The sequence below is a fragment of the Equus caballus genome, chromosome 6 (assembly GCF_041296265.1).
Source record: "Equus caballus isolate H_3958 breed thoroughbred chromosome 6, TB-T2T, whole genome shotgun sequence".
NCBI lineage: Eukaryota > Metazoa > Chordata > Mammalia > Perissodactyla > Equidae > Equus > Equus caballus.
The window spans coordinates 89,298,691-89,311,144 of record NC_091689.1 but is presented as its reverse complement, the minus strand read 5'-3'; the positions used below and the strand labels follow the sequence as shown (position 1 = coordinate 89,311,144).

The window sequence follows — 12,454 nt, the reverse complement described above, 5'->3', positions numbered from 1 at the left end:
AAATATTACAGAACCTAATTTTACATTGGCCTTTAAAAAATTTGTTTGTCTGTTTTGCCTACAATTGGTAAGTACAAGAAAAATATATTTTTTTAGATTGCAGTATTAAACAGTGCCAACGGTTTCTGGAAACAAAACATCTGGTGTAGCTTTTGGATCTAAATAAGCTTTTGGCATCCATCTATAAGGGCCTGAGCTGTGTCTTTCCCAGGGTCCTTCTTTTAGTTTTCTGGTCCCAAAATATGAACTCTATAACTTTGAGACATTTGTATAGTACCTATAGACTTTTCAGTCCCTCCGTTGTGAATCTGAACGTCGATTTACCAGGTGAGAATTTTAGAATAATCGTACAGAAGCAGCAGCTGTGTTGCTGGTAACATGCAGGCTTGGCGTCGCAGTTATCAGAGCATCCGCCACGCCCGTTCACACACACGTCACTTTTTCAGAGCACCCAAGTGGTACACTGCTGTAGATCTGCGATGTTTCCTTCTGGTTTTAGATCATCTCTGAGAAACTGAAGTTCAAAAAGGTAACTTTTCCAAAAAGTAACAGAGAACCAAAAATAACTGTTTGGAATGAAAGAGTTGCTAAGCTCTAATTACACTGCAGCTCTGACAGTGCAGCCCAGCGGCCTGATTGATTGTCCGCTCTGAATTCCGGGCTGAAGCCAGGGGCTCACTGTGAGTTTCGGAGATGGTTTTTCTTTCACTACAGGGTTATTTTTTTTGCTCTACCTAAAAATTACTGCTCTTTAATATGGCTTCTGCTTTTGGGAAATGGGGGTGTTCATTGCTGTCCTAATGATAATTGATTATCATTACTGATGTTTCTTTCTTAATTTTGCTGCTCCTTATTTGTGGAAATTTCTGGTTTCTCATGTATTTATATAAAAAAAAGCACAAGGGGTCTGGAATAAACTATATTCCAAAACAATAGTCCCCTCTCAGGTAACGATTGATAAGTAGGTCTCAGTCTATTTGAAATGAATGGATTACTTTATAAACACTCTCTGGGGCCATCATCTCAATGTTGGGACCGTGGGCCCATCTGTGAAACATACCCAAGGGTAAACCCTGAGCCGCTGTTTGTTTGGAGTTTCTTGGTGTTCAAATCTGGGCAGCATTTGGACTTTCAAGACTTCAAGTCGTTTTCTTTCCTCCTCTCCATTTTGAACAGATGATTTTCCTAAACCCCAGATCACGGTTCAGCCAGAAACACAGTCGGCAATAAAAGGTTCCAACTTGAGTTTTATCTGCTCGGCTGCCAGCAGCAGTGACTCCCCGATGACGTTTGCTTGGAAAAAAGACAATGAGCTCCTGCATGATGCTGAAATGGAGAACTACGCACACCTCCGGGCCCAAGGCGGCGAGGTGATGGAGTACACCACCATTCTGCGGCTACGCAACGTGGAATTCACCAGTGAAGGGAAATACCAGTGTGTCATCTCCAATCACTTCGGTTCGTCCTACTCTGTCAAAGCCAAGCTTACAGTAAATAGTACGTGGTCTGACTTCTCCTTTTGCATTTAAAGACACCTTTAGGAAACAGAAGGCTGGTTTCCTCTCTTCCTCTTCCTCCTCACCCCGTCCTCTGCTCTCATCATTCTCTACCTAACCTTTCCTTTCCCTACCTCACACTCCACAAAATGAAGATTCTTGGTTGTTTGTGTCTAAGCAAGCAGTTACTGTGTTGAAGACACCATCGATAGTGTGGTGCGTAACCAGAGATGAACCAGATATTTTCAGCTCTGGGAGTTCACACTGTACTGGTCTGATGTGGGAAGCCATGAAGTATGGTGTCAAAAGCACACCGCCTCCATGCAGACATCTGGGTTTGAATTCTGCCACTCCACTCAAGGCTCTGTGACTCTCAGCAAGTTACTTAACCTCTCTGTGCCTCCATTTCCACAACATTCAGTTAGGATTAGGAATAGTAGCACCTACCGTATAAAAGTACGATAATAATTAAGTAAAATAAATTGTGTAAAGGACTTAGCAGAATTCAGGCATTCGCCTGGCATATAGTAAGTGCTCAGTAAATGCATTAAGTGTTAGCTACTGTTAATAAAAGTATGTCATCGTTTGCTTTGTGTGGCAGGTAGGCCACACAGTAGGATCCTTGCCGCTTTATCGCTTAATCATTTGTGTCTTCCATGGTGGAGGATTTTGTATGTGATTCGTTGGTGCATTCATTCAGCAAATGATGCTGAGGCCTGACACTGAGAACAATTTTGAATTTAAAATTGTAGGACAGCACCCATATCTAAAGTCACAGAATGATAGAGCCAGGAGGGACTTTAAAACAGAAAAGATGGAGTGAATGGTCAAGGTGCAAAGAGATGAATTGATTTGCCCAGGGTCTAAGAGATAATTATCGAGGAAGCTAAAAAGTGGCTGGAAAATAGCAGAGAGCCCATCAGTCTGCAGATCCGGTGACCTGGGTTTCATCCCGACTCCATCGTTTCTGGACCTGGGTAACCTTGAGGGAGTCACTTGATCTCTCCATCTCAACGTGAGATTCCTTGTCTTGGGATCGGAAATGACCCCTGCCTTACCTGTGTCGGCGACATTTGTAAGTATCAAAAAGAGGAATGAAAATGAACCTCCGAAACTCCATAGCTGACACCCACATTGTTTTCGGATTTCAGTGCTGCCTTCGTTCACCAAGACCCCCATGGACCTTACCATCCGTGCGGGGGCCATGGCACGCTTGGAGTGCGCTGCCCTGGGACACCCAGCCCCACAGATAGCCTGGCAGAAGGACGGGGGCACAGACTTCCCTGCGGCTCGCGAGAGACGCATGCACGTTATGCCTGAGGATGACGTGTTCTTCATCGTGGATGTGAAGATAGAGGACATCGGGGTGTATAGCTGCACAGCTCAAAATAGCGCGGGAAGCATTTCTGCAAATGCAACCCTGACTGTCCTGGGTACGTGGATAATTTCAGATTCGGTGATCTAAATCTGTCTTAAAGATCCTAGCTCACCCGAGAACCCTAAGTTTCACACCCTGTGATGGGGAGAGATGATTCGTAGGACACTGCCGTTTCCTGGAGAAAACAAATGGCTTCTCAGAAGCTTTGAGTCGGGAGGGCATTACATCTTCCTGTGTCCAGTCAGATGACTCTGCTCTGCCCCATCGGCAGAGAGGGGAGGTGATGCTCTGAGGGTTCCCTTTGCGGGAATCACTGTCCTCTGTGTTTCCCCTTGTGCAGTCTCTACCCCATAGTCCTGACACTATAAAGAATATGGAAGAAAATAAGCATATGAACAAAGCAGGAGGGAGCTGCTCTCTTTTTTTGTCTACCATGCCACTCTGAAAATCAGAGTTCGTCTTTTATCTTTTACCTAAACAGATGCTTTTAAAAAACATGAACGTGTTAATCAGACATGTATCTTTGAAAGAGTTAATCAGAGTAACCTATGAATACCAAATAATAAAAGTGAATTATTTTCAGGGTTTTAATATAGGCCTGGTCATCTAACACTAGAAAGTTTCCCCTTGAAAATTTAGACGTTCTGATTTTTTTTCATCCATCAACCCACCTTTGTGCTTGAAATTATTTTTGTGCATTTTCTATTTCTAAAAATTGAAATGTTTTGCTTTGCCATCCTTCCTCCATACCCCCAGCCTTGTCAAGAGTGAGGGAGACTGAGATAAAAAATAGTAAATATTATCCTTAAGGGGCACTATAAGTAAATGACAGCCAGGTAATGAAATGAAATCCCAAATGTTGAGTACCTGTTTAGGCTCTTAAAGAAGCCTGTGCATAAATTGTGGGAGAATACAATTTTAAGTTCCAGTTTGAATAAGGTCAGGGGCTAGATTTGGTGATATGCAAAACCTAATTTCATTTAGGAGATTAAAAATGTAATTTGTCGTGGGCCGGCCTGCTGGCACAGCAGTTAAGTTCGCACGTTCCACTTCGGCGGCCTGGGGTTCACTGGTTCGAATCCCAGCTGTGGACATGGCACTGCTTGGTAAGCCATGCTGTGTCGGGCATCCCACATATCAAGTAGAGCAAGATGGGCATGGATGTTAGTTCAGGGCCAGTCTTCCTCAGCAAAAAGAGGAGGATTGGCAGCAGATGTTAGCTCAGGGCTAATCTTCTCAAAAAAAGACAAAATGTAACTTGTCGTTTCAGAAACACCTTCGTTTTTGCGGCCCCTCCTAGACCGCACCGTAACCAAGGGAGAAACGGCTGTCCTGCAGTGCATCGCGGGGGGTAGCCCTCCTCCCAGACTGAACTGGACCAAGGATGACAGCCCTTTGGTGGTCACTGAAAGGCACTTTTTTGCAGCAGGCAATCAGCTGCTGATCATTGTGGACTCTGATGTCAGTGATGCTGGGAAATACACGTGTGAAATGTCTAATACGCTCGGCACCGAGAGAGGCAGCGTGCGCCTCAGTGTGATCCCCACCCCCACCTGCGACTCCCCTCCGATGACCGCCTCGGCGTTAGATGATGACGGATGGGCCACTGTGGGCGTGGTGATCATAGCGGTGGTTTGCTGTGTGGTGGGCACCTCGCTTGTGTGGGTGGTCATCATCTACCACACTAGGCGGAGGAACGAGGATTGCAGCATTACCAACACAGGTGTGTCAACAGAAGCTTGGCACGAGTGCGCTAGTCGTGTGTTTGTGGTCTCGTGGTAATTTTCTTCTAGAATGTGTGTCTCACAGTCTGAGGCCATGTCAGAAGCGTGACTCATTTGTTTCAAGCTGCAGAAATATGGTTAGCTAAAAATAACAGCCCAGCCCAGAATAAAGCTAACGTTTAAAAGTTAATACTTTTTGTTAAAACCTCATGAGAGTATCCTGTTGGCTGTAAGATATAGTCCAAATCAGAGTAAAACACTCCTTCACAGGATGGTGATGGAGAGCCAGGAGCCATCCCTCAGGCATGAGATGCACCCTCTGCCATAGTTTTTGTTTTGTTGTGTGTGCATAGATGTGTGCAGGCATGTAGAGAGGATGCTAGTATTAGTGGGAGAGGGGCTATGGCTTGACTAATATGTGCAAACACCTATATCGATGAATGATGCTAAGTCGGCACAGGGCCGAAATCAAGCTTAAGTCAAGAGCTTATATACTATGCCAGGAAAATTCCTAAGCCTTTATCTTTTTAAACATTTGTTATTTTTGAAATTCGGGAGGAGCATCTCACAGGCAATAAAATAGAAAACCAGCTCATGCTTCCCAGAGCAGCAGAGCCCTGGTTCACCTTACCTGCATCCTGCCCCATCAAGTTGGCTTTGCAGGAATGGATTTATTTGATTTATATGGAAACCAAAACAGTATATACCGTTCATCAGGGAAGCTGTGGGGCGTTGACGATCCTTCTTGTTAACAGAATGCTGTTGTTTGATTATAGATGAGACCAACTTGCCGGCAGATATCCCCAGTTATTTATCATCGCAGGGGACATTAGCTGACAGACAGGATGGGTACGTCTCCTCCGAAAGTGGAAGCCACCACCAGTTCGTCACTTCTTCAGGAGGCGGATTTTTCTTGCCACAACATGACAGTAATGGTAAGTGTTTAAAATGAAGATGGGTGTATTGTTTTGAAATAATCCGAGGGGAGGCTCAAATATAATATTAGTTTTCACAAGAAATTGATACACTGATATATAGGACCTGGCCCAAGATCAGTAGCCAAGCTGAAATTAAATAGTTTTTTGCACGTCTCTTAAATACTAGAAAAATCTTTGTTTCTGACACTAAAAGAAGACAAGTAGGTTAAGTAAAATTTAATTCCTCCATGCAATGTAGTATTTCCATTACCCTGTGAATGTTCTTTGTCCCTGAACAATCTCTACTTAAAGGACATTAACTGGTTTCATGCATAGTCTTAGAAGTCAAGTAATTTAAAACCATTCTATTAGAGAAATCTAATTCTGACTCTTGCTTTCAGAACTGTATGGTTTTAAGAATAGTAATAATAGAGGCGACACAATTCAGGAGCACAGGCCTGGTTCAAGACCACTTCTGACACTCACTCCCTGCACATCCTCGGGCAATTGCAGTCCTTCCCTATTAGGTGTTGTAAAAAATAAAATGATAATGGAGAACTACCTGGTGTTTGGCACGCATTGCGGGCTCAACAGGTGGAAGCTATTGACGTTATTTTCAAACATGTTGCCATCTTTTCCCACAAGCATGTCTTGAGTGTCTGCTGTGTGGCAGACTCCACAGTTGGGCGGGAAGAATATTTGTTTTCTGTTTCACAGTTTCATCAGTGGTGAGACAAAAAATTTCAACAAATGATTACAAAGTGCTTAGTAAGGCAGTGATGGGGGGTGTGGAGATAGAAGGGAAGATCTGAGCATAAAAGTGGGTCTTCCGGTTAGATTCATTAGGTTGCAAAGAGCAGAGAACCAGGCTCGTTCAGATGTAGCAGGGTTTACTGAAAAGACCTTTACAAAAGTCTAAAGGGACAGAGCAGGAGTATAATAGCGCCGTGTCGCCCGGATGCTGGGCTGGAGATGGTCAGCATTTGGAGCAGCTCTAGAGACTGCAGCACTCTAAGTCTCATTTGGGACCTTTCTTTCCCTCGGAGACCCCCCCCCACCCCCTCGACTGCCCAATTTCTGCTTGCGAGGCACATGGCTCCTCATGGCATCTCTAACCCTTACAGTATCTCTTGTCTTTCACCTGCTGTGTCCACTGCTAACTGGCCTATCATTTCTCGGTTGTTCAGCTCGGATACTCACAATAGGACGTTTTTCTTTTGGCTGAGCTTCTCTATGAGCTGAGCATTAGGAGGTTTTTGGTTAAGTGCCAATCCCTGGTCCTGGTCATCTGTGACATTGTGGAGGAAGGGAGCAGTGCTGATGGCATCATGTGGTTTAAACCATGGCTGCTTTGTCTGTAGTATTTGCACACAGATCATTTTCTCTTGGAAACCAGTTTGGGCCGGCAGCCGGGTTCACACATCCAGTACAATGGTTATTCAAGTCTATTAGAGGTCTCGAATTTCTTCAATTACTAATCTATAGGCCTCAACAATTTTTTTTAAAACCCTAATATAAATTTCTGCAGTTTTTTCTTTTATGTGTTATTCTATCCAAAATTTTCATCTGTAAATATGGAAAATACCAAAAGTGGAGAGAACATGGAATGGTACTTGAATAAAATGGGCTCAGTGACTGAGGTGTCTGTTTTAAAGGGACATGCCATGTTGACAACAGCAGTGAAGCTGATGTGGAGGTTGCCACGGACCCGTTCCTGTGTCCCTTTCTGGGATCCTCGGGCCCTGTGTATTTGAAGGGGAGCGGACACGGCTCAGGTCCTTTTGAAGCCTATCCTACAGGTATGTGGCTCTCTTCTCTGAGTTCTGTTTCCTGGACAGACTCCTAGAAGCTCTAACTCTCTCTCTTTCTGATGCTGTCCCCAAATGTAAAAGGTTGTGGTGCTGACCTGAGAACAGCTTTAATGGACCACTATGAGCCCAGTTACATAAAGAAAAAGGAGTGCTACCCATGTCCTCATCCGTCAGAAGAGTCCTGCGAGCAGGGTGTCGGTGACGCAGGATGGCCTTTCCACGTGAGGAAGTTCGTCAGCTCCACCTGCTCTCAAGGTGAAGGACCCGGAGTGAGAAACGTGCGTCTGAACAAGTCCTCTGTAGATTTCAGTCCAGGTCCAGAGCCAGCATCACTTACTTCGAGTAATTCTTTCCTGGGTAAGTTTAGGAAATTATTAGATACTCAGGACTCGTATTCTGAGTTGCTTGTGGGAGAGCGATGAGAGCTTGGAATACCAAACTGGTAAAAAATGTTTTTTGTTCATTAGTTTTGAATGATGCTGTCATGACATCCTCTTAGTTTGTACACATGTTTCTAAAAGCAGAGTCAGACATGGGGGATTCTACTGGCTTATGGATTTAATCCATATAAGCCTCGGGAGCTTTCTGGGTACCCCTGTGTGTGGCATCACCCAGGAGAGTTTCGGGGTGACTTAGAAGCTCAGTCTGCGAGCTGTGTGGAAAAAGTGGTTTGGGGCTAGAACAGGCTTTGGGCTGGAGTTGTGTGCACTGTGTAATTGTGGTTTAGGATGTCTGGTGGCTCATAACTGAACCTGCCGTCAGAGGCTGGACGGTGTCCTACCTGGCCAGCGCTGCTCATTAGCCAGGCTGAACCTCGTTTGGAAAGGACACCGTCAGTGGAAGACACTCGCTGGCACTAAGATTCCTTCATGGGTTTTTTAGTCTAGCGCGTGAGGACAGTGGGGTGGAGATCCTTTAAGATATGAGAAAATGAACCACAACTGGTCTTGCTTTTATAAAAAAATAGAATTTTAAAATATTTTACTCAGCTTTTAAGAAATTTTATGTTTTGTCGTAGTATAATTACTGTTATTCCTTCTTGAAAAGTGGAAATACCTTTTATATAACTGAGGCAAGAATTTGAGTCAATTGAATATTTTGCTACTAAAGAAAGGGCAAGACATAAGGATATTTGGGCGGAAACTTTCTGTATTCCAGCACAAGTTACTCATACGTTACTATCCAAACGCCCTTCATGGAGCACTGAGGGATCTCAAATACTAAAGCCAGGATTTGGGAGAGCTTATATTGGGGGACGTCGTTGCTCAATGATTAATATTATTTTAGGTCATGAGAAGTGATAAAGAATGGAGCTTGTATTCAGTAGGTAACAAATAAGAGGGGTGCAAATATCTTCAGCTCCTTTCTGTGAGTACTCTCTCCATAACACAGTTATACATATACCTGAGTACCGTAGTGTGCACTTGTAGAAAATGCTGATTCATGTTCATGGGGTAAGATGCTCCTTCGTTTGAAATGTGTTTGATTGGTTTACATGCCAGCAAAAGGACCCGTCTGCTCAAGGGGTTTCTTTCTTTCAGGAACATTTGGAAAGCCTCTGGGGAGACCTCACCTGGATGCCTTTTCAAGTGTTGGTCACCTATCGGATTGTCAGCCGAGAGCCTTTCACTTGAAAGCTCGTTCTTCCCTGGACTTGGACTCTGAGTCAGAGAAAGATGGGAAAGAAAGGACAGATTTTCAGCAAGAAAATCACACGTGTACCTATAAACAGACCTTAGAACACCACAGGACTCCAAATTTTCAGTCTTACGACTTAGACACATAGACTGAATGGGACCAAAGAGAGTTCTAACATGCTACCTCAAGTGGACTTATATTTAAAAGAGAGAATCCTATGTTTTTAAATGGAGTTATGAATTTTAAAAGGAGGAAATGTCTTATTTATACAGATGGACCAAAATTACAAAAAGTTATAAAAAATTTTATACTGGGAGTAACTTTCATATAAGAATACCTTTTTAAACTATTTTATAACTTTGTTTTATGCAAAAAAAAATCTTATGTAAATTAATAGTATAAATTCATGACTATTTTATGTATTTTTATAATGCCAGATTTCTTTTTATTGAAAACGAGTACTAAAGCATTTTAAATAATACCTGTCTTGTACCTTTTTTGAATAGAGATCACTTCATTTTATTTTGCACATTACATTTAATAAAATATGTCATTTTGACCCCAAGCCCCATCTATACAATAACAATTTTTATTGTTTTCAACACATTCTAGGTTCATTTCATATTATCACGTCTCAATTGATCAAAATTATACTCAGTGCATTAAAATATATGTAAAAACAGGAGCATTCCGCCTACCTCCCAGGGTTGTCGTAATGCAGATTCAAATCAGATAGTGTCTGAAAGCACATAGTAATCGAGAAGGAGCTACAGAGATTTAAGATACGTTAATTTATTTCTAACTCTACGAACAAAAAAAGATTTGTTGTTGTCGTCTGGTGTAATATGGTACAACTCCATTGCTTACGTCACTGCTCAAGCCATGTTCCCTTAATTACAATAACACCTCGTGGTCTCATGCATTGTGCTTTTTCCAAATCGTTTCCCTTTCACCACCCCTTTAATTATAACAAAAGTGTTTTATTGCCCATTTCTGTAGTTAGAATGGCTGCAGCAGAGGTGAATTTTCCTCCGTTCTTCAGGTGTAATGGGATGCTGATAGACTGTCCTTGATTTTCTGCCGATGAGCAGTTCTTTCAGAAAAGAAGCTTCTAAACTGTTCTGAAACATTCATTAAGAATTAAAATATTTTTCCAATTTGGTCATCATAGTTCTACTTCTTTAAAACTGAGTATCAAATCTGTTACTCAAACACAAAACTATTTAAAATATTTGCTTTAAATAGTATTTAGGTGAAAATGCCATTACATGGCTGACATACATACACAAAAATGAATATCATCATATTTTCAAAACTAAGTGACAGTGTGAAGTAATAAAATGAAGCAAACTTAAGCTTAATAATTCAGATGATGAAACTGGACTTTTTTCTTTAGTAAATCCTGTTCACATGTGTACTTTAAAGAAAAACTCTCTTGCCCGAGATAAATTGGCATAAAAGGAGTTAAGACAGCACATTAAACTTTAAAATCTCCTAACCTGGTGAAGGTGGGAATTTATGCCATGATCAGGTCTTTGAACTAAATTCAAAGCAGCTCTTAGAGAATCAGACCCTTCTCAGAGGATTCAATATGCTGGGGGAAGGTTCCACTTCTTGAGTTTACAGCTTTGTTTTTTGTGAGCCAGGAGCCTGGAACCCAGATTGCAGTAAGATTTTCCTCCAGTTGAGACAGCAGAGTCCGAGACAGGAAGTTGATCCGTCCTTGGACCACCAGTGACGAAGTGCCAAGAAATGATTTCATATGCTTTGGCTTTATCAAAGCGCCAGATTTTCAAAATCTTATTGTTAATTTGTCTTCATGATTGCCAGATGTGATGCAAGCCTCGATAGAGGCCCATTCAATGGTTATGAACTTCTTGTGAAGGATTTAATTTTTCCAGATTTAAGTACAAAGGTTTAAATCATTTATGCCTGAAATTCAAAACTTAGACTCACTGTACGTCAACGTGATTTTCCCCCTTTTCCCTGCTTACATGCTGAAGCTTGTGGGTTGCTTATGATCTCAGCTGTCTAGAGAAAGAGCTCAGTTGCTCTTTGACGTTTGCATGAAAAGAGTATATAGACTTTGTGACTCCATATTGAATTAGCAAAATAAATCTAGTAAGTATTAAGATATCCTAAAATAGCCTAGAAAAAAATGTGGATAAATGTCAAATCGCTTGGCTTATTTATGAGGAGAAATGCTTAAAAATTTCAATTTAATCTTCCTTTGCTTTCTGATGCAAGACCAATTCATGTACAACGTATCTTAATAGATGTTCATGCAACTTTTGTATCTTTTTTCTTAATTCCACTATTGACACTAATGATAAGATAGTTACTGTGTATATATAATCTGTTTTTTAAGATATCGAGAAAGAAGTAGTCCTTAATTATGGTAACATTTTATAAAAGTTAAATATCTGTGGAACATTTATGATTTATTTTCACAGTGTCCCTGTAGAAAGAAAGCAAGAGTCATTTCTCAGAATAAAGGCAATGGCACTGTTTTTTAAAGATTGATAGAAAAAAGAAGTGATTTGATACTTGTACACATTTGAGGGGTTTTAGTCATTTAGATTTGGTGTGATAGGAAGTAATTTATAACCAGCATTACAGTAGATGTGTGGCACTGGTGTTTTTCAGAGAGAATGAGAAGCAAATGTCATTGCAAAATGCCTTCTCTTTCCCTCCCACTCTTGGAATCTGCAGTAATTGGACTTGTGTAATAGGATAATTTAGAACTCACTATTTTTTAAGATGCTGTTCAATTAACACATTGAATAATACGATGTCCTGCCAAAAAAACCATTAGTCTTCAAAGAGGTGTACAGTTTCTCCATGAATTGAATAATTTCAATATTCCAGAAATATCCAGTTACCAGAATTTATCTTTTCCATGAGGCATTTCTTAAACTAATGGATAATAAGAGACTGAAACAATCTTAAGAGGTTTCAGATTTGACCTAAAATGGCACAGAGGTACTTTAGTTGGTATTTTCTTTTAATAGAAAAGAGGGTTTGCCCACATATTGTATTTACTGAATTATCTCAATATTTTTGTACATTTGTGGGTTTTTTTTAAAGAAATCTGATAAGGGTGGAGTGTCTTTTAATAAAGATGTTTCATGTTACTTGAGGTATGTTATCAAGATAAAACATACAAGAAAATCAAAGTTATAGATTGAAATATAGACAGCTTATCAAATACAGTCTTACTATTGCAGAATTGCAAGTTCATTTTCCACTCCTATTCTGTTTAATGTCAGGGATCTGAATTCTATATTCTGAATTCTGTATCCTCCCATATGATGATTGATATTCATGAACACAAGAAAATATAACCCATGTTACATGCAGCTTATTAGAATTGCTTTTTTTTAATTATAGAATTTTTGAGAATACATTTTAAAGAATAAGGCGAAGCAATTCACAACTGTTAGAATTCATTCTCAGATTTCTTCTACAATTATTTTCTCTTTCATACATC

The 12,454-nt window shown here is 41.0% G+C and overlaps 1 protein-coding gene across 4 annotated transcripts in view; it reads left to right on the top strand.

Moving 5' to 3' along the window:
* Positions 1-10,129, top strand: part of LRIG3 (leucine rich repeats and immunoglobulin like domains 3) — a 45,436-nt gene extending 35,307 nt beyond the window's left edge. For 3 of the 4 annotated variants that reach the window (XM_070270305.1, XM_023643904.2, XM_023643905.2), the window contains 7 exons: positions 1,177-1,497; positions 2,648-2,929; positions 4,145-4,597; positions 5,375-5,533; positions 7,171-7,314; positions 7,408-7,683; positions 8,868-10,129. In XM_070270305.1, the coding sequence (XP_070126406.1) occupies positions 1,177-1,497; positions 2,648-2,929; positions 4,145-4,597; positions 5,375-5,533; positions 7,171-7,314; positions 7,408-7,683; positions 8,868-9,112 (1,880 nt within the window). In that variant the 3' untranslated portion in view covers positions 9,113-10,129. The remainder of the gene's footprint in view (positions 1-1,176; positions 1,498-2,647; positions 2,930-4,144; positions 4,598-5,374; positions 5,534-7,170; positions 7,315-7,407; positions 7,684-8,867) is intronic. The other variant, XM_070270304.1, reaches the window with a different exon arrangement.
* The last annotated feature ends 2,325 nt before the right edge of the window (positions 10,130-12,454 follow it).